Source organism: Cyprinodon tularosa, unplaced genomic scaffold (genome assembly GCF_016077235.1).
Source record: "Cyprinodon tularosa strain WSP-4 unplaced genomic scaffold, ASM1607723v1 ctg768, whole genome shotgun sequence".
Taxonomy (NCBI): Eukaryota; Metazoa; Chordata; class Actinopteri; order Cyprinodontiformes; family Cyprinodontidae; genus Cyprinodon; species Cyprinodon tularosa.
In genome coordinates, this window is record NW_024039527.1 from 41,779 (window position 1) to 65,014 (window position 23,236).

General features: G+C 38.3%; 2 protein-coding genes across 2 annotated transcripts in view; both read right to left on the bottom strand.

Moving 5' to 3' along the window:
* Positions 1 to 23,236, bottom strand: part of LOC119773562 (ephrin type-B receptor 2-like) — a 148,368-nt gene that overhangs the window by 39,125 nt on the left and 86,007 nt on the right. The gene's annotated exons all lie outside the window — the stretch shown is intronic.
* LOC119773566 lies at positions 16,704 to 20,667 on the bottom strand. The gene is made up of 2 exons (XM_038270572.1): positions 16,873 to 20,667; positions 16,704 to 16,807 (listed from the first exon to the last, which is right to left on the bottom strand). The coding sequence occupies exon 1, from the start codon at positions 20,649 to 20,651 to the stop codon at positions 17,346 to 17,348; it is 3,306 nt and encodes a 1,101-aa protein (XP_038126500.1). The 5' UTR covers positions 20,652 to 20,667; the 3' UTR covers positions 16,704 to 16,807; positions 16,873 to 17,345.

Below are 23,236 nucleotides of genomic sequence, written 5' to 3' on the forward strand. Positions count from 1 at the left end.
CTTGCTGGATTTTATACTTTACTTCCATAAATTGCAGGATCTTCTTTACTTTATCTTTGCCAGAAGATTTAAACTTCAAAAGCCTTGCCCTCATAATTTGCAAGATAATTTATTTATAAAGGCTATTAATTATTGTGATCAATTTGCACCGTCAATCCCGGCACATGCAATTTGCAGTCTGGACGCTGAAACAGGCTGCAGCGGGATGCTTCTCCAAGTACATCCTGCGGCTCTGATTGCAGCGATGAGAGAGATTCCTGCGGGAGAACGGGGTTGGGAGGGGGGAGGCGCCCCACGGCAGCAGCTGCCGCTGGAGGACAAGATTAGGAACGATACATGCTTTCACGTAAGAGTCTCCAAAAGCCGCCAGTAACACCGTAAAAAGTCGCCAGATTTGTCGCTAGTCACTTTTTTTAAAAAAATGGTCGCTGGAGGGGTCTGAAAAGTCGCTAAATATAGCAACTAAGTCGCTGAGTTGGAAACACTGCGCACCTGCGGCGCTGACTCGCTCTGCCGTATCTTTTTTTTTTTTCCCCCGTTTCAGTCAAGTGGCAGTGATAATGGCGGCAGCGGATGACGCATTAATCGCGCGACACAACTAATCGATGATGAAATTCGTTGCCAACGCTTTTAAAAGTCGATTTTTATCGATTTTATCGATTCGTTGTTGCAGCCCTAGATTTAATGCAGGGTATTTCCCTTTATCCCATTTTGACACAAGCTGCCTGTGCTTTTGGATTCTTCTGAGTTTGGTAATTAAATATTAAAGAGTGAAATTGGTGATTATATTAGTTTAACTAATTTACATCTTATACCCACAAAGTTTTGTGAACTTAACTGTAATTTTTGTGATAACCTATCACGAGGCAGCGTATCATTATGAAGCTGAATGGCATGTTTAATAGTAAAACTCTTTATAGGGTTGGGTACATATGTATTACAATAGAATTCTGTATCTCTGTATCTGCATGACCGCTCACACTGAGCCTGGTTCTGCTGAAGTTTTTCCTTTTCACTGTCGCTACAAGCTTGCTTAGTGTGAGGAATAGCCTTAGAGTCAATGAGTCGATGCAATCGAATGGTTTTAGTTAGTTAGAAAACTTTGAATAAATTTGACTGTACAATCTGGTTGAATTGTAAAGTGCCTTGATATGACAAGTTGTGAATTGGCGCTATATAAATAAACTGCATGGAACTAAATTTAAATTCAACAACAGGAGCTATGTTTGTGCGTATGAGGGACTTAAACACTGTTTTCAAACTGACACAAGTATGGGACATGCTGTGGCAAACTCATACACAAGTCTATCCTGTTTTCATTTCCATAAGTTGTTTCATAAAATAATAGAGCAAAACAAAGAGGATTTCCTGATTTTTAATTTATTATACCCTTTAAAAATGAAGAAAATGGATAACAATGTATATGCATTCAATTCTTTAAACTTTGTTTAGGGCTCTAAGGTAAGGTATTTTATGAGGCACATGCGGCAAGTTAAAGAAGCACACAAGTATATCATATATTAATTAGGAGTACATAGCATTAACCATTATAGAGGCAAACTGCTAATAAATAAGTATATTAATAATGTTGGTTACATTGGTTATTACCAAGGCCACTGGTGTAGCTGAGAGCTTCCTGAGAAGTCTGAACATAGAATTGAGAAATTTTCTGAGTGGTTAGTGTTAGCATTTGAAATGATTGGATAAATTAACTAAATTACTCTGTTTAAATGAAGTTCTGTAAATATACATGCACCAACTCACTACGGAAGCATGTACAGATGGAACCACTTTTATTTTATTTACATATCTTCTATTTATACCCATGCCTAGAGCTGCTGGAATCAGTTTCATTGGGTTACGTTGCACACACACATATGTAAAAAAAAAAAAACATAAAAAATGCTTTATGTTTTCTACCAAAATTGTCTTGATTGAGAACCAACAGAGATCAAAGTCAAAATTCTTGTTTTAATGCACAATCATGACCCAAAAATATGGTTATTAAAGTCAAGAAATCCTTAAAAAAAAAAAAAACTTATGAAAGCTAGCAAAACTCTTTAATATTGCAATGGGGGTAAATTTGTAGGTCGAAACATATTCAGGAATTGTACATATTGCTGTTCACAGATGCTCTTCATTTAGAGCATTTGGACTTGAGCTATTTTAAAGTTGTTAATGTGAAATAATGATATTGGTTTTAGAACATGATAACTTGAAATATACAAACAACTATTATCTTTTAAACTGGTCCCACTCAAACAGAGCGTAACTGTGAAACAAGAGTCATGGCCAAAGATAAACCAGAGAGTGCCACAAGTTATGTCTGCTTCTGGGAGCCAGCCCACCAGCCCTAACCCAGAGCCAACTCCCCCTCTTTAGCGCTTCCATAGGGAACACAAGCTAGCACTGTTTGGAACACAGACCCTCATGATTCAATTAGGGACACAGTCCTCCTCACGGTCTAATTCAATCAGGGTTGTGTGAAGGCTATTAGACAACTGGCATTCGCTTCACCCCACACGTACACAAACGATATATTCATTTCTCCCACTAGGTTTCAATGTCTCGTGCAATTAAAACGCCTGGAACTCTTTTGAGTTTCTTCTTAAACTCTCACCCAGTATAGAGTAAGTGTATCATCAGTGATGGCTTACAAGGTGTAGACACAGGTACTTAAAATCTCAAAGACCGTACAAGCCTGCCTCAATATGTTGTTTTCAAGAAAATCTAGAAAAATCTAGAAAAATTTATTTTTGCAGTAACTGCAAAAAAAAATATATACTAAAGTGGCCGTGACCACAGGTTTTACAGTGAAAGCAAACATCTAGATGACAAACCAATCAAATATACATTATATTGTAGCCTTTAAGATTGAAATAAAACACCAAAGTATAAACTTTATTTAAAAAGGGAAAGTGCCTTGCGCTGCTGCCTTGCAGCAAGAAAGTTACGGGTTTGAATACCCGGGCCAGGGTCGATTTAAATGTAAGAGCTGGACATGACTTTACTGTGTTGGACTGCTTAGCCTGATATACTGTGAACACGCTAGCACTGAAGCTGAAATTTGGGTCTGAAAGGATGTAAAAACATTAGCACTGCAGCTAACGTTCGTGTCCTCGGCTGTTTGGATAAGTGGGTAGTATTTATAAGTTGGATAATCTTCTCTGTGCTTCACAAAAAGCCTTTTCTTAAAAGGATATCTGCTGTGATTCTGATTGTGTGCTAGGGTTAAATTACATTTGTTGGTAGCAGTTCGGTTAGTTAATGACAGTAGATATAGGCCATAGCAACTCGGGATAACTAGCTACTGGGTGTACTTGTTTATTTATTGAAAGGTTGTTTACAGTCTAAGGTTTCCAGCCATCCCTTGGATTCAAGGGATTATCAAAGAATGACTTTCTGGCACTGATTAAACTAAAATGTGGGGGTAATATTTCCAGTTGTTTCCTATAATGCAACAAAGATCGTAATTATATTGCTAGGCATAAACAATATAAAGTTTGCCTAACAGACTGCTGGATTTATCATGAAAACTTGCGTAATAAGCTATGCAATTTGCCGTTTAAAGTGTTTTTCTATTGCATTGTTTATCTTTTAACATAAACTTACAAAATACTGTATCTTAAAGAAATTGAAAGAGATTTACCTAAGCTGTAATTTTAGACAAACAACAATTTATAGTACTGGTCATTTGAAGGAGATTTTTAATTACAGTACAAGCCTTAAAGAAAACAGAATCTTTCCTCGTCTTTATTCAACCAACCTTATATATATTTTCAATGCAAACATATAGTGTGTCACATAGATGGTTTGTGTGCAGTACGTTATCTGTGTCATGGAATATGGTAGGACAGCAAAATCATTAAAAAGGGACTTTTCTCCACAGCATTTTGCTCTAAGCTGCAGCTCATCAGTTGTCAAGAGGCTCAGACCACCAATCCACATCTTTACTGCAGCCTACTTTGTGACAGATCTGGAGCTGAGTTTAGCAGCAGATAAACTTGGGTTGTTGGATACCTGGGAAATAAGGTCTGAGGAAGCAGGTATCTCAATAAGCCTGAGGCTCAGAATGCACAAACAGGTTCTAAAATGTACATGACCCAAGTAAACTTAAACCCCAGGACACAGCATAGGCCAGAGATTATTGAAATCCATCTTTTCCAAATGATTTACTCCAATATATTGATGAAGAAGAATGATCCAGTGAGCATTGAATAATCTGTCTGGCCACAGTAAATCGAACAATTTCAGCTCACACTGCAGAACTTGAGCCTTTTTATGTCACATACGAAAAACAAATACACGAAAAACAAATATATTTATGTATATACATATATATATGTATATATACCTAAATATATATACATATATATTTAATATGTATATATATTTTATTAAAGTAATATATAAGGTTAATAATGAGCAAGTGAATATCATAGTAAATTCCCTTCTTGCTTAGTGACCTATTTAATTATTTATTTTATATTAATTAATTATGACCTTCAACTGTTATCCCAAACAACCAAAATAAGCATAGGACAGAAATGGTCCCTTTAAACTAAAATAAAAACTTAATTTTTTATTGAAAATGTTATTATCATTATATTCTGGAATAGGATACTGAATATTAAACAGAAAATTATGACTGATATGCTTTAAGTCAGAGCTTGAGAAGGAACTTACCCCAACAAATAAAAATGTTTATATTCAGTTAAACAGCAAAATCTCTGCTTGGTCTGTATGAAAGGCTGAAGCACACAATTACACACATTTTCAATAGTTTTACCACCATGTTGCTTAAAATAGCAGTTAAAGGAAAAAAATGACAATAATATAAAAAATGCAAGTCAATCGGCTTTGTAGGTATTAAAAATCTGCACAGCATGTTTTTATTTTAGGTATAACATCAAAATGATTGTGCGATTTAACCTGTTATCTTTTTTGAACATATAAGAATATATTTATCCATCTACTGTTTGAACCCATTTGTCCTTGAGTGTCACCAGGGAGCTGGTGCTTATCTCTAGCAGTCATTAAGCAAAACACAAGATACACTTTCACAGTTCTGCAGTCATTTACAGGGCAGCAGAGACAAACAACCAAGCTCGCACACACTCTTGCCAAAATATAATTAACAGAGATCAATCAACCTAACTAACACATATAATATGTGATGGTACAGTAGTTAGAAAGATCCTCAATGCAGACGCAATGAGTTGTTGTGGGAGAAGTTTTCCTCTCAATGGAATATACAGCATATGGTTTTTACATACAACATCAGAGAGAACCTATTAGATTAATTATATTCTATGGTGTAATTAACTGCTGAAAATGTAACAATGAAATATTACTAGTGATCATTTGAACCTGAAAGTACTTTTTTATCAGTGAGGTTGTTGAAGTGGAAATTTGGAGCCATTGCTTGAGGAATAAACGCCATGAATGCCCTACTGATGTGTTGCTTTAAGCTTTTCTCACAGACTTTTTAATCAGCACATCTGACCCTTATTTAGTAAGCTTTCTTTCCTATGCTTACAGCCAACCCTCTTCTCATCTCACCATTGTTTCCTGCTTCTGTCTTCTAAGTTTTTGTCTATTGCTTCCTCACCTCTAATTCTGCCCTCAGTTTAGTTTCTGGCCTTTAAGATTCCTGGCAGAGTGGTTCTCTGTTTAAAAACTAACTTGCTAACATGGTGGATATCAGTTATTAAATACTAAAGGGGAAAATAATTGAAAACTGTCCTAACCACACACTTTGCCATGACTTCTTACAACTACCATATGCCAATGAAGGAGAAAATAGAGATGATTGAAGAGTATCACAGGATTTGTGCATGCAGAACAGTAAGAGTCCCTGGAATTTTCATTGCTCTCTCAGTTTTTTGTCTCTCTTTTTTTGTCCCAATTTTTTTATGCAGGGGAAAAGGATTAGACAAAAATGTGGAATGGTAAAATTGCAGGTTTCTGAGCCTATACACAGACACAGAGTAGAATATGAACAGTCAAGGAGAGGAGTGGTTTTGGGAAATAATGTGGAAAGGGTCATTTCATGCAGACAGATCACTTGACAGCCTGCTCCTCAGAGGATGTTGGATGTCCGTTCATATTTTTGGTAAGCCCGTTTCAATGGACGGGTCTGTAGATGTCTGGGGTGTGGCAGGAGGCAGGCCTGAGTGTTGCATTAATCTCTATTCGGGATGGATTATAAACCTGTAGACCCATCATAGAGGCATTTATCTTTCACACTATTAAGTGTTATGACAGATCATTAGGCCTTAAAAATACCAGCCAATGCTTTTTTTAACTGTTCTTTGGCTGTATTAACAGTTATCCACAGATATAGATTCTAACTGCATACAGCAGTGGAAAAAGGTATGATTTGCAAAAACATCTATGGCAATTTTAATTAACTGTAAAAAACATCTTGACTAAGGATAAATTTAGGGCTGTGGCATTGATATTTTACTGAAGATCTATTTGATTCATTGAATAAATTGGATAGAGTTTTCTTTTTCATTTACCACTTTCTGCTGTTTTGACATGAAAAGTGAACCATCCCCCAATAGCACATTTTGTAACAGCTTAAATTTATCTTACACTATTTAAATACAGTTTGACAACTTGAAACAGATTCAACTGATTTAAATTAAATAACTATATTTAAACACTTGTAATTGTAAGAAAAACTGAAAATCACAATGTAAGTCCAATAGAATAACAGTAAAACTACCAGGAGAAAAAAACAAAACATTTTCTTGTTACAAATAGTAATAGTCACAAATCAAGAAAACTCAACTGGTGTAAATTACACATTAAAGAATTAAAGGTAAAAAAAATAAAATCAAATTACAAAAGCTTGCTTTGAAAAATACATTTTTGGGTGTGGAATGGAATAAGGAAGGGATTAGAAGTTCAGTTTTTTCATAATAACTATAAATCCTCCACAAGCTCCAGTGTTACTTGTGGAGTACCACAAGGATCAGTGCAAGGGCCGAATCTCTGCATCATTTAAGTACTACAAAATGGTAGAAATATCAGACAGCATGGGATTAATTCAATTCAATTTAGTTTATGTATATAGCGCCAACACGTAATCTCAAGGCACTTTACAGTACAGTTCACCAGATCATGCAGTCAAATTGATTAAAAGTTTTCTATTCTATATTCCAAAATTCCTGATGGAACAAACCCATTATGTAGACTACAGACATGTCCTAAAGACATAAAAACCTGGATGACTAAACTTTCTGCTTTTAAAAGCAGAAAACACTTTTTTTCCCCGTGTATAGTCCTGTTTGTCTCCTAGACATAGCTATGAGCTCAGCTTTTACTGTGGCTTACTGTGTATCCTCTATTTCCATTCCTTTTGGTATAAAAGCTGGCTCAGAGATTGTCTGCTTTACTGTTTTTTCTAGACAGAGCCACCTATGGAGCTAGTTCTTTCTAACGTAGAAAGTACTTCTAAATCAGGGCATCTATGTTTTTGTATGTCTGCTTCTGTTTCTTTGAACCCCCAGTCAGCTTTGGCAGAAGGCCGCTCACACTGAGAGGTTTTGGTAGAGCAAGGCTGCCTAAAGGGTTTTAGAGGTATCCCTGATTCAGCACAGCTGATTCTGATGATTGCAGTTCATTAAAAGTCTTTTCATCGGCTACCAATGGAAATCAGCTGTGCTGAAGCAAGAAAACTTCTTAAACCTGTAGGACAGTGGCCCTCGAGGGCTGACTTTGGACAGCCCTCTGCTAGAGGTTTCTACCTGTTAAAAAGAAGATTTTGTCTCCACTCTCGCTTCATGTATGCTCAGTGTGAGGGATGTTTTAGAGCAGTGATGGTTAGATGAAGCCTCATGAGGCATTGAACCGTTTGGGCTAATTGCTTCAACAATCCCCACAGTTCATGAGGCTTCATGTGAACATTTCACCACCTACTGGTGGAGTGCAGAACGACAGTTAGCAATATAATTTTGGATTTTTGCAATTGTTTTGCTAATAATGATAAAAATAATGATAAAATCTTTTTGTTTTTAAAAAGAGAAAAATCAATTCAGGTACACTGTTTTTCTGCCATTTTAATGCAATTTGGGCAATGATGAGCAAAAGGAAAGCTGTTAATAACTTGTATTCAAACTAACCCTAACAGCTTTTGATCTTAATCGGGTTGGAAGTTATATGTTCAACCAATCTTTTGGCCAAATCAACCAATGTAATTTGGCAGTGTTTATCTATATTTGTACAAGGGCAAAACAATACAAATAAGTCACATTAGCCTAAATACTTTTAAGTATTATCGCAACTTTCAAAAGTCCAAGATGGGTCTTGAACTCACACTTGTAGGATTGAAATTCAGATCAAACCACTAGCAATGATGACTTCAAATCAGAAAGCCATACTACTTAAAACTAATGTTACAACTGTAACCAGTGGCTTGCTTAGATTTTGATCATTCTACTGTTTAATCTTACCAAAATAGTTTTAACCAACTAACGTAACTCCCATACAAACCCTCACACCTTGACTGAGTAGTGAGGCTGTGTATATGCCTGTTGAAGTTCTGGGTGAGCTAAACAACTTCCCAAAGCAGTCACGTGGTATTGCAGGGTAGCATGGCTTCTGACGTCATTGATTTGGCTCCTCCCTTAAATCAAGCAAACTTTTATACACGCTTCATGGAAACACCCCCTCCACTACTCAACACATGCCTTGAAGCCTCGGCTCATCTCATAACATCACTACTTTAGAGTCAACGACAAAATGCAAACAAATATCTACTTTTGCCAGATACTCATGCAGTATTCTGCAAAGTCGGTGACTCTATTCAGTCAAATCACAGTCAGCTGGGTTTCCTAAGGACGGCATGATTTGAATGAATGCTCTCGGAAAAGCTTTTTTAGATGGCATGTATAAGTGCTTTAATTGGTGCTAGAAAAAAAATGAATTGAACTGAATGAAAAAAAAGGAATGGAAATAATGAACATGTTTAAAATCGGGAACACCTTTGCAAAGGGAGCCAACTATAAGGCATCAAAATTCTAAAAGTGCAGATTTAATACAATGAGGCCCCAAATATTTCACAACCATGAGAGCATTCTCCCGTTCAGCACTTGTGGGTTGCTTTTTATGCACTTATTTATGGACCTGTTTCTGTGCTATCATGTCAACTTTTGTTACTTTAAGGCGTTACCCACCAGACAGACACAGATGAGGGATTTCCTAAAAAAGTATCCAATCACAGGCGGGTTTCTTTGTCTGGTAGGGGAATACCTTCAAAATTACAACAGAAACAGGTCCACATGCAAAGGTAAGAGAGAGAGGCTGCACGTGCGTGGAAATCAAACCACACAAATTCAGAGAAGGAACAAGCACTTAGGTGTGACATATGAGTACCATGGTGCTCTATTTGCACATGTAAGATGTTAAACATGAGAATGAAGAGTGGTTTATGAGCATCTGTATGAGGTAAAGTTGCTCATAGGTGTATGTATTGCATGTGTGTCTTTTTGGCAAAATCTTGACGCCATACCATTATTTCACAACCAGTAAACTACAGAACATATTTTAAAAGTATTATTTGATATTAGACCAGCCACCAACCATCAAATTCCTGGTGGTAACCAAATGGCTGTAACCGTTTTCTGTAAAAGGAAAAAGTCACATTTTGCCAGATGGCTCTCTTCTCAACACTGTGATGTGTAAAAGCAGTGCAAATGCTCTTATTGATTATAATAGGAGTGCATTTACTGGCGAGTTTGAGGTTACAAGGGTTACTGACAGCCTCTAAAGGGATACAGAAAGCCTCCATCAATTTTTGCCATTTATCTCTTTAGGAACAAATCATCTATGCATGCCCTCCCTGAAGCCTTGTCCATCAAAGTTAAACAGGACTTACACTTAAAATCTTTTATTTCCCCTCCTGCATCTTACGAGACAATGCTGCACATATCAAACATTACCCTTATAGTTTTTACCCAAGCCCTCTAACCCCTCACTTCATTCATTTTTAAAGCATTTGTGGACCCCTGTGTTTACACTCTCCTAAACACACTGATCGATGTGTCTTAGCTCTCTATAAGTTTTGACTGGGAATACCAGCACCTCAGCCTCTCAAACCCCCAGACATGCCCTTTTCTCAAGGACAGCCAGTTGCTACGGCAACAGGCACGATTGCTATGTAAGGCAGCTTCCCTGCTCTGTTCTGCAGGCTGCACCCGGACTTTAGAGCCCCGATCACAACCACAGACTGCTGATGATAGTGGCACTGAGTGGAAGTGGCATGGTGAATTGAGGTAAAGGTAAAGGGTGGATCAGAATGAGAGCTGTGAAACAGGTTGATGAAAAATAAGATTGATGACATGATAAAGATGAGTCTTGTTTCACTGTTGAATTGTCATAGTTATCTTATTAAAGATAAGAGCCATAGTGTATAAATTATGGTGTCCAGCATTTGCAATAAAGAACCAATAAAGATTGTATCGATTTTGACAACTCTCATAATTGTTTTCCTGTAATCAGCTAATCTTGATTTTAATCATCACAAAGGCAGACTTCTTCAATCGTCTGCTTTTGTTTCCGCATAAGCCAGAGCTAGCAGCTGGGCAGTACAGGTGAATTTCAAGCTCAGAGATGCGTTGTGGAGGTGGAGTTCTTTGTGCCTCAAGGCAGTTGTAGGAAATAGCTGACGGAGGCAATTGCTTGTCTGTATGTGTCTCTTTGTTCATCAGTTTGTAAAGAGCAGAACATGAAGCAGAGAGAACAGAAAGAGAGACGAAAGAGGGGTGAGGAAAAGGGGGATGCAGCTTTACCAGGGTCCAAACAAAGGCAGCAAGCGGCAGTTCTAAGCTCAGCAGCAGAGGCTCCCTAAGGTGCAGTACAGCTGATAGACAGGTGGCATAAAGGGGTTGTGTGTCGTCCAGTCAGTAGAGACAAGGGGTGTCTGAGCAGAGGGAGGGAAGGAGAACAGGAGGGAGGAAAGGAGAGGTGGGGGTGGCATCTCAAAAAGCAGCTGGTGCTGAGGACTGTCCCTGTCCCAGTGTACCACTACGAATCACGGATACAAAGGGACAAAGAGAAAACATACATACAGATTGAACAACGTGCAAAATATGCCTTACCTTCCCTATTTAAACTCAGTGTTTTAGTCTCTAGTCGCCTTGCTTTGGAATGTATTTATTTAAGATTATAGCAGTTCTTCTGTCCACAAGCAATTAATGAGGCAGCAGGGAATTCAAGCAAATACTAAATCCGTCTGACCTATAGACATAGAAAAGCAGCTGTAACAGGAGAGTCTCCATGCAACCCTGCATCCAAAAGGCATGTTTGAATGCACTGCATACAGGCATATAACTAAATAAAATCAAACCCATCTGTTGCCACAGTAAGGAAACACACGGTGATATATATATTTATGTTTTTAGCCCTTTTAACAGATGGCAAAATACAGTTTTGAAACTTCCAAATTGACATATTGTGTGGACTCAAACAGTGCTCAAATAAAAATAGTAAAAGTAAGCAGTTTGTTGCTAATGTCTAATTTGATAATGACACTCAAAAGGATAAAATGTTCATGCACATTTCAGTCATGAAACGACATGATGGATTTTCTCTAAAAACTATATCCTAAGGGCTTAAAATCCACAAATGCCATTAAACCATCTCTTGAACTCAATACCACTTCTGATATTGCTGCAGGAGATACTCTTGAAGTCACTAATGGCTGATGTTTAAACTTAACATATTAAATAGCCCAATGATAGTGCTGCAGAAAAAAAGTGAGTGAACAGGTAGACTAATTGGCCCTTATGTAATTGATTCATTGAAAACAAGGCATTGCTACGCTATTAATGTGCCTACACAGTGTCTTTCACCCTTCCATTACCACATCCTTAACCCTTATAAAGGAGGGGACTTGGGACGTTGATCTACCCAACTAATCAATGGTTGCTGTTCAGCATAGACCCCTCGGGTCAGTGAAATTAAGTACCCAGCTTGCACAGAAATAGGGCTGACAACAAAGCACAGGTAGAGATAGGGAACTATTTGGTTACCTTGGCATCTACCCAGCTTTGGGGTTTCCCTAAAATGCTCATTCATTCCCACTACACCTGTGTTGGGATGGCGTGACCCTGAAATTATAGTAGGTGAGAACAGCGATGCAGCCTATGGTTTTAAACCATAAGGGAATACAGCTGCTCCAAGTTTATATAAATAGAATAGAATTCAACTTCATTGTCATTAAACTGTCACAAGTACAACGCAACGAAATTCACTCTCTGCATTTAACCCATCTCTTTGGGGAGCATTGGGTTGCCATTGTGCGGTGCCCGGGGAGCAGTGTGGTGGTTAAGGGTCTTACTCAGGGACCCAGGGAGTGGGGCATGAACTCAGAACCTCTGGGATCCAAGTGCAATGCCCTAACCGCTAGGCCACCACTCCCCTATACCAACTCAGGGTCAGTAGAACAATGTAAGGTACCTACAACTTAAACTACCTAAAAATCCTAACAGGTACATAAAAGGACTGATCATGAAAGGGATATAATTTGGCATGAACTTACTATCATAAAATGATTCCCTCGTTCTCTACCTTTTTTTGCAGTTGTTTATGTATTTCTTTTTCTTTGTTTCTAAAAGCCTAGGTGTGTCTAATAAAATTTAACCAATAATTCGCATGACAAAAATAAAACAAAAATAATTACAGCAGGTCAATATTTTTTACAGCACTTTTATTATCTAATTGTTTAGGTGATAAGGATCAGAACAATACTGCAAAAGACTGGTGACCTTTCCAGGGTGTACCCCACCTCGCGCCCATTGACAGCTGGAGATAAGCACCAGCACCACTTGCGATCCATCCATCACTTATCCCAGCAGGGATAAGTGATGGATGGATCGGTGGATGAATGGATGGATGGAAGGATCAGAACAATAAACTTGGACTGGGAGAAAAGACATGTTTGCTTTTTGGATTTAACAATGAACCAGTGAGAATTTATCAGTTTTATCAGTAGGAATTGTTTATATATCATACTTAAATGTAACATTCTTGCTTGGGAAAATATCTCCAAGGTCCTTAACATTAAAAAGTGTTTTAAAGATTTCTTGAATTTACATGTCCAGCACTTTGTTGCAGCTATAGTTGTTTAAATGTGCTTTATAAATAAGTTAAGTAGTGGCTGTTTTCTACTTGGGCGGTCTCCAGATGTTTTAATGTAAGGCATTCCATTTTAGCTTGGCAAAACATTTGATTAAAACCTGTTAATTTCATATAGACTTATATAGCTATAATATAGCCCAGAAGCCTAAAGGCATTACTTTTATCTTGACATTACTTTGCACATTCCATCGGTGCACATCTGACATATCTGCACAGGCCAGCCACATATCATCTTTGACACTGACGTCGCTGTGCTGAAAGGGTCATTGTAAAAATATAATCATCGGGTAGCTTTGTTTTCCCTCTGGCAGATAGCTTCTGTTCTTAGTCATAAACTGACAGGCATTTGAATCATCAAAACTACATGTATTTTTGCCCCATAAAAGGAAGAGATTTGTTGCAGTGGAACACAAATAAAAACAATTTATCACACATGTAATCATATGAACCCAAAAACACACAAAGCTGTTTCAAAATTCGTCTTTAAAGCATGATGAAATTTAGAAAGAATTTGAGGCAGCCTGAAATGAGTGAGGGTCTGCAAAAAAAGTACGGGAAGATTAGTCTTTAGCTCCTGGAGGTGATGGGATTATCCCAGCGAGTCTAGAGGGGGGTCGTGTCAGCTGCACTCATTGACTAAAATCCCCATCTAAAGCACACATATGAAATGCCACGTGCAAATAATCTTTACACACCTTAGCGAATGCAGAAATACCAGGTAGATGTAGTTTTTTTCCACAAAATGCCAGACATGATTTATGTACATATGTCAAGCATGTGTGTCCTTGCAGGTCAGATTACTAAAACTCTTTATCCTACGCTGCTCCTAAAAGACTAACAACAAAAATGCTTGAAACAAATTACATGATAGATTAAACTTTCTTTTTCTAGCCAAAAGCATGATTAACAAAAGGCCAACAGTAAACATTTAATTCGAGTTGTAACTGACAAAATATCTGTCAAAGGTCTAGGTATGCTTCACCCTTTAAACACAGATGTGTTTCCACCTTTTACTGTTGATTTCCTGTAGAGGGAAAACAAAACAAATAAAACCTCTATTAACCCAAAAAAGGCACTAACAGGTTCCGACTCAGCGAGCTCAATTAGCTGGTGTTCTCTGCGGTGTGTGAGAGACCACACTCTCAGCACGAGACCCACATCAACAGAACCAGAGAGATGACAGACAAGGCAGACTCACAAAAGCCTTATTGTTGCAGACTATGCAAGGACTGACTGGATAAAACTGGAGGAAGGACTTATGGGGTCTTAGGGGGTTTGATGTATGTGATAGCAATCTGCCAGCTGAATAACAACAAAGTCCTCCTAAAGAATTGCTTCCATTGAAGTCCAAATCCTAAAATGAGCATGTGAGAAAATTTTGAATTGATAAATGAGCACTGAATGAAAGAGTACTGTATCTTTCAAAATTGAACGTACACTGGAACTAATATGTTGTTTCCTTTTGTGTACTTTGGGATTAACAGGCACAGCCAGACAGATTGCCGCTTTCATTTGACTGAGCTGTTGTTTAGTTTGGAAGAGCAAAAAGATAAATACTGAAATGTTTGGGCATGACATTTGTATATTTCGATTTAACATTGACAATATGCCTGACTTTCAGCAGCTTTGAGCAGCACTGCAGTGATACGATTGATGGCAATCTTTTTTCCAGCACTTTACTGACAGATAAAAACACATGTCAGAGCTATGATTTCAATGATAGTCATGCAGTAATGGGGTGTATGCCTGCTGGCACAGCATTCTCACAGATGGAATTAACACTATCTATTGCCAAGTTTATGTTGGACCTATTCCCCATTGCCACTTTCAAATCCCAATGAGGAATAATAGTTTGAATGAACCATGTGTAATCTAGCTTCTTATAGAGTTAACTGACTCTTGTTTTGCAATGTCATGACCATACAACACCAAGGAATCTGATGAAGCAAATGATCATGCAACAACATTAACAGCGTAGTCTAAATTACATACAACAAATGCTATATGATGCATACAGGGTTCAAGCATTGACAATATAAGCGTGCACATGTAAGCCGAATGCCATTATGACGACATGATCGCTTCTGGCCATTTGAACCAACATCACTAAGTTTGATTTCCTTTCAATCTCTTGAGTGGAGATCAAACAAATTGCTCACATATGAGGATACGTCTTCTCTCTGCAGACTCGACACAGAAAAGGAAAAAAAAAAAAATAACACTTATCTACAAGCAATCTGTTGAAATAGGTCATTATCGCAAAGGCATGCTGTGACTGCGCCCCATCCCCAAATCAATACATGAATTGCTATATTTAGAAAGAAGGTCGCAAGGAGGAGTTAACAAAGCTCTACAAGGGATGAAAGACATCAATGTGTCAGTGGTGTCCTTAAGAAATGGCTGCTCATTTTGATTCAAAATGCTTCAAGTCGTTGTCTCTAGTGAGAGGGTGCTCTCTGTGGAGATTGAAGAGTTACCTTACAGTGGCTTAATGTCCCAGTGTGCTGGGACGCTAGTGTTCAAGGTGACAAGATGAGAGAATGTAAAGAACTACCTTTTTAGCCATGATGCTTTTTTTTGAAACAAAAATGTTTTTATAACATTTAGAAAATAATAATAATGTACACATATCACCAGGTAATGAGCGGAAGAGCAAAGAAATCTCTTCAATTAGTCGCTTTTAGCATGATACGGGCAAAAAGGTCCTAAACAGCAACACATCACCACCTGATCGAAAGAACTTTAAGAACAGATGAGAAACAGCATTAATATCTATAATTCTAGAAAGGGGTTACAAAGACATTCATACAGTATAACCTTAGACTTCCTTTAACCTCAATTAGAGCCATTGTCAACAAATATAATAAAAAACATGGAGCAGTGGTGAACCTTCCACGTAGTGGACAGTTTAAAAATGAATATGAAAAATAATATTTTGTAAAATGAGCCAAAGTTGTTGCCACCAAGATTTAGCACAATCAGTCAATAGGTTTAGATCGGAGGTCTTCAACAGAGGGTCTGCGACCCCTGGGGGTCCATGGAGGTACTGCATGGGGGTTGCAAAAGTTTTGGTTGATCATTTAACCATCATTTTGAGAGTCCTTGGCCTGGAAAACATTGAAGACCCCTGGTTTAGAGGATATTTGCTTTTTATATACAATCAGGTTGGTTTTGAAAGCATTTTTTGTTTAGCAAATTATATTTGTGTAATAAAAACATTTTTTTTTATTTAAATAAACACTGGTGATGATTCTCAGTCACCTAGGTCATAGCCATTCCAAAAAAAGAAAATTAAAAACAATCCACTGGACTTTGTTTCCAAGTTTGAAGATGTTTCGCTTCCCATCCAGAAAGCTTTACCAATTCAAAAGAGTGTTGTGTTCGAGGTTTTATACAGTAGCCCAACAAAACCTTAAAATTGAAACGGACAAACGGCTCCTCATTCCAAGGGGGTGGAGCCCTTCGTCCGTTGAATGAGAAAGCTTCCTGGATGGGAAGCGAAAAGTATTCCAACTTGGAAACAAAGTCCAGTAGATTGTTTTTAGTTTCTGTAGCAGCTCCCCAGCAGTGAATGAAATTTCAGCGGTCTCGACAGGTGATTTTCAATGTTTATTTTCTTTGATGCGGATCATCTCAGTCATCAATGTCACCGTGAAAACTAAACAAATACAAATATTAGAATATAAACATAAACTTACAACACACAAACAAAATAAAACGTACCTCGCTGCTTTCACCAGGGAACGCTAAGAATCACAATGCAAGCACGGCTCTGAGGGTTATTGTCGGCATACATTGATACAGCGGCCTTTATAGGGCCTGTCCTCATTAAGCTGCGGCAGCCCGTGAGGTACATAACAAAGGAAATTTTACAACATGCAAATACAATAAACAAAACACAATACAAAACAGTGGTAATCAAAACAGACAAATATAATCAAACAATCTGCAATCCTATAAATAATTTACAATAAATATATCCTATAAATAATTAAATATAAATAATTTACAATAAATATATCCTATAAATAGTTAAATATAAATAGTTTACAAGTTTAAATAGTTAAAGAAACTTAATTTTAATTGTTAACTACCCATTACACTCCCACCAATAATGCATGAACTATTACCCCACAATCATGCATTATTTTAAACCATGCAGATTATTTAAACATATTCGTCTGTGTACATTACGTTTAAATGTCACTTTCTAATAACACTACCAATTTTTGCACCGGTCTTTCTATTACTGAGCTCTTTGAGATAATATCCCTTCCAGATCTCTGTTCTCCTGTTCTCACCTTCACTCTTCGAACCAAACCATCACCATCAACCATCGTTTCCACAACACGACCCAATAGCCACCTATTTCTTGGGAGAAAATCTTCTTTGACTATTACAACATCATTTACCTTTATATTGCGCCGAATTACATGCCACTTTTGTCTAATGGAAATATTCTGGAGGTATTCCCTCTTCCATCGACTCCAAAACTGTTCGACCAGAAACTGTACCCGGCGCCAACGTTTTGAGGAATAAATATCTTCCCTCACAAATGTTCCTGCAGGAGGCAAGGCAGACTCAGATTTCATTTGAAGCAGATGATTAGGTGTTAAAGGTTCAAGAGAAGCTGGGTCATTTATTCCCTTTAATGTTAAAGGACGACTATTAATTATAGCCATGGCTTCATAAAGGAAAGTTCTTAATGAAGCATCATCAAGTTTTCCTACATTTTGAGAGAGTGTAAAGGCCAACACATTTCGGATGGTGCGTATTTGACGCTCCCAAACACCACCAGCATGACTTGCTGATGGAGCATTAAAAATAAACTCACATTGGTTTTCTGCTAGAAAAGACTCCAGATATTTAGGGTCACACCGTTTTAACTCATTTTGGGCTCCAACAAAATTTCTTCCTTGATCACAATATATCTGGCTAACAGCTCCTCTCAAACTAATGAAACAACGCAGGCCATTAAGAAAGGAATCTGTGGACAAATCATCCAACATTTCAATGTGAACAGCTCTCGAATAGAGGCAGGTGAACACCAACCCATACCTCTTGTATTCCTTGCGATTTCTTTTAACAACAAAAGGACCAAAACAGTCCATTCCACAGTAGGTAAATGGTGCAGATGCCTCCAAGCGTTGCTTTGGAAGCTCAGCCATAAGCTGTTCTTCCTCTGGTCGTCTGAGCTTCCTGCACTGCACACATTTATGAATCATCTGAGCCACCAACCTGCTGCAGCCAATAATCCAAAACCCCTTTATTCTGAGCTGCATTTGGGTTTGACCTCTGCCTTGATGGCATACCTGAGTGTGACAGTAGGACAGAATAAGATGAGTGATATGGCTGTTTCTTGGCAAAATCAGTGGATGTTTAAAATCTTCACTAAGAGATGAATGTTTTAATCGTCCACCAACCCGCAACAAACCATCTTCCACAAATGGATTTAAATGGAACAGAGGGCTGGAACGTGGAAGGATGTTTCCTCCTTTTAACAGCTTCATCTCTGAGCCAAAGGCCTGGTTTTGTACAAGTTTCACTACTGATTTCATAGCATCTTCACGTTCTTTAACACTCACCACATTTGAATAACATTTGTTTCTGTGTCCAAGTCTTTTGATTCTGGCTATTACTTTAATCAGTGTTGACCAGGATGAAAATCTAGTGAAACGTTCCAGAAAATCTGCAGTCTCATCTGTTGTAGTCGCAAATGTCTGAACAGTTTTAACCTCTGGGTCACCGACTAACAGATTAGGGCTGGATTTAAATTCCCTTTTTATCTCCCTTTTCCACAAAAATTCAGGACCCGTTAGCCAGTTGGTGGTTAAAATCTCAGAGGCACACAGTCCTCTAGACGCATGATCTGCAGGATTTTCAGTGGTGTCAACATGATTCCATTGATTTGGATTTGTGTTCTCTCTGATTATCTGGACTCGATTTGCCACAAATACATGAAACCGCCGTGCTTCATTATTAATATATGACAACACTACTTGTGAATCTGTCCAGAAAAACTCTGCATCTATCTTCATATCAAGCTCTGATTTTAACAGCATACTCAACCTAGCAGCAACCACTGCAGCTGAAAGCTCGAGACGAGGAATGGTTGTGATCTTCAAAGGAGCCACTCTGGCTTTAGCCATGATCAAAACACAATGGATTTCACCTTTGTCATTCTCAAACCTGAGATAGGAGCATGCACCGTATGCTAGGCTGCTAGCATCTGAGAAGTGATGTAGTTCTGTTTTAACAATGTTTCCAAATCCTTGTGGATGATAACATCTTTGTATCATTAATCCTTCCACATCCTGAAGGCTGAACTTCCACTTCTCCCACCGTACTTGCAAGTCCTCAGGCAAAGTGTCATCCCACCCAATACTTCTTCGGCACAGATCTTGCAAAATGCATTTTCCATTCATAATGAATGGTGAAATAAATCCCAATGGATCATACAGAGAGGCTATTACTGACAAAATGCCACGGCGTGAATCAGGTTTATCTCTTAGATCAATATGAAAACCCAAGCAGTCAGTTTTGACATGCCATCGCATACCTAAGGCATGCTCGGTAAGCGCCAAGTCAGGCTTGAGATCAGCAGAAACCACAGTGGCTCTCTCAGATGGATTCACACAGCCCAGGACTTCAGATCTATTGGAATTAAATTTGTGGAGTCTCAAACCACCTTCTTTGCACAGTTTCTGTGCTTCAGTTATTAATTTGGTGGCATCACTAGCTGTAGGGACACTTATTAACCCATCATCAACATAAAAATTATTTTCCACAAATTCTGCTGCAGCTGGAAACTTTGATTTGTGCTGTTGTGCCAAATATTTCAAACCAAAATTAGCACAGCCTGGAGAGGAGGCAGCACCAAAAAGGTGAACCTTCATTTGATACTCTTTGGGCTCGCTCTCCAAATCTCCTTGCTCCCACCATAAGAACCTGAGGTAACAACGATGCTTTGATGCAACAAAAAACTGGTGGAACATCCTTTCAATGTCACAAATGATAGCAACAGTTTCTTTTCTGAAGCGCAGCAGGATTCCAATTAAAGAGTTTATCAAATCTGGACCAGTCAACAAGGTATCATTTAAAGAGGTACCACAAAATTTAGCTGAGCAGTCAAACACCACTCTTAGCTTATCTGGCTTCTTTGAATGGTACACCCCATGATGAGGTAAGTACCACACACAATCATTGGCATTTGTCTCAGGAGCTAGTTCAGCATCACCACAGCTAATGATGGACTCCATAAATGTTTTGTAATGATTGTAGAACTGATAATTTCTCTTTAACCTTCTCTTCAGATGTTGTAAACGAATTGTAGCCAGCTTCTTATTATTTGGCAACATAGGAGGGCAAGGTGTTTTAAACGGGAGGGGCATCTCCAAATGGCCATCATCTTTCTGTGTAATATTTTCACTCAGAAGCTGTAGAAACCGAATGTCATCTTGAGAAACACATTTTCCTTCTGGGCCCTTTTCATTAAAATCCATCTCCAGAGCCTTTAAAACATCAGAGGTTAATGGAGCTGGCATTTCTTTTACCATCACTCTGTGTACAAATCTTTGGTTACCTTGCCGATCTAAATGTGGATTAGCTGCCCCAATGATACTCCAACCCAGAGCAGTTTTCTGAGCAAAGGGTTCATTTTCCCCACCAACAACAACTTCCAAAGGAGCCAAGGCAGAAGGACAGTCAAACCCAATTAGTAAACCTACTTCACAATCTTGTAAAGCAGGCATTTTTCCAGCCAGATGTTTAAGGTGAGGCCACTGTAATGCTGTACTTCTACTTGGTATACAAGATGTATCAACAGGAATGAAGTCCCGTGTGTATGCTTGCCCCAATCTTATACAATTATCAGAGAAAAAGCTCCGAATCTGCAAGTCAGACACAATTTCACTTGAAACAGGTGCATCAACAGAAACCATAGTACTAAGTTTTAACTGTACTGGTTTTGTTTCAACAGTCAAGTTTTTCACAAGATCTTCTAGGACAAAGGAGGAGTCACTCTGAGTATCAAGGAGTGCATAAGTAAGTATTTCCTTCCCAGGATCCTTCACAGAGGACAAAAAAACTGGAACAATACTTGATGTTGCAGAAATGTTTCGGGTGAGTGCATGAGACAAGACACTGCGAGAAACCTGAGGTGTTTCTTCTGAAGAGATGGAACACTGCTGAGCAGCATCCTGAGATCTTACTCTCTCCAGGTGCAAACAAGTAGGATGATGCCGTCTACACTCTCCACAAACATGGCGTGTTTTACAATCTTTCGATAAATGGCCCTTTCTCAAGCATCCAAAACAAAGATGGTTCTGATGTATAAATGACATTTTGTCTTCCATTGATTTAACTGCAAATTTAGGGCATTTAGCAATACTGTGCGACGTGTCTGTACAAACCAAACAAGGCAGTTTAGATTTCAGAACATGAACAGTTTCTTGTTTCTTGAACTCCGTACTGGTACTAAGAGCTTTTGCTTTTCTGGAAAGATCATTTGAAGAAGTTCTAGACTTTAACAAAAATGGAGAAGCAATAGGATTACATGCTATGCGTGCTTCCTTTTTTATGAATCTAGAAAAACATTCAAAAGATGGATATTCCCCACATGCATCTAGTACTTCAACAACAACTCTGCTCCATTTACGTACAACCCAATCTGGTAATTTCTTCAACATCTTATGATTCTCTTCACAATCATTTAAGATAGACAGTCCTTTAACTTGAGGCATCGCCTCTTCACAACTTTTCAAAAAGTCTGCAAAATCTCTGAGAGACGATGGATCATTTGGTGCAATCTTAGGCCATGACTTAAGTTTATCCCTAAATGCTTTCTGAATTACAAACGAGTTTCCATATCTCTCCTGAAGAACTGCCCATGCACCTTCATATGCATCTTCAGAACTTCTGTAAAAGAAACCTTCTACAGCCTTTCGGGCTTCTCCAGAGAGATAACTTTTCAGATACAACATTTTTTCTCCAGCAGAGATGGCCTTTGAATCAATTAAAGTTGTAAATGATATCTTAAAGTCCACAAATTTCAAAGGGTCACCTGAGAATATGGCAGGTATAGGAACAGGGAGGCGACTTAAACTTAACGAGCTCGTTAAGGCTTCAGCCAAGTTTACTGCAGAAATCTCAGAGCAAACTTGAGATGGTAAAATAGTTGCAGCCCTTGCAGTCGACTTTCTTGGGTGTTTTAAAGGTTGCATTGACTTAACTTCAGGCTCAAAATCAAGATTTTCCCTTTCAACACCATCCTCAAGTCTGCTGTAAACATCAACCCGAGCTGCAGCCATTTTAACTTCCATATCAGTCTCCATTACCTTTAACTTGCTCTTTTCCTCATCAAGTTGCTGCAGCACTTCAGCCTCCTTCTGCTTCATTTCTGCCATAATCTGGGACTCATGACATTTCCACTCACATTCAAGTTTACTGACTTTAGCATGTTGAGCTTCAATCTCCAACATGGATTTAACTTGAACCCTTTTGGCTGCAAGATCAGCTTCTGCAATTACCCGCTCTTGAGAAACTTTGGAACTGGTAGTTGATGAACCATATGCACATGAAGAATTTTCAGTAGAGGCTTCTCCAAAAACAGACTGATATTCATCTCTATTTAAGATTTCTCGCACCCTTTCCTTTTCAACTTCTTGATTAAAATTTTCTTCAACAATACTCCCTTCCAAACGCTTACACACAAGATCATAAATCTCATTTGTTAATATAGTACAGGCATCTAGTTTCTGCACAATATCTGGAGTATTTAAAGAATTACGTTGAAGACACTCATAATTTTGTTTCACTTTATCAAGACTGTTTTGGACTTGCTGATTTATTTCATTCAGATTCTCCTGAGAGCAGAAACCTTTTAATTTCCTCCTGGCTTCCCTGGCAATTTGCTTCCAGGATCCATAAGATTTAAGAAATGCCTTTATCCATTTTGCAGATTCTGCTTCTCTGTACTGCTCTCCCTTTCCAGTTAACTTTCTTGTCCGTGGACCTGAAACCAACTCTTGTCCTTTTGGCTTTACATCAGAGCACACATCTTCAGTAGAAAGTCCTTTTACACTTGGCA

Coding starts and splice junctions, on each gene's coding strand:
- LOC119773566 (XM_038270572.1), bottom strand. CDS start 20,651: ATGGATTTTAATGAAAAGGGCCCAGAAGGAAAATGTGTTTCTCAAGAT.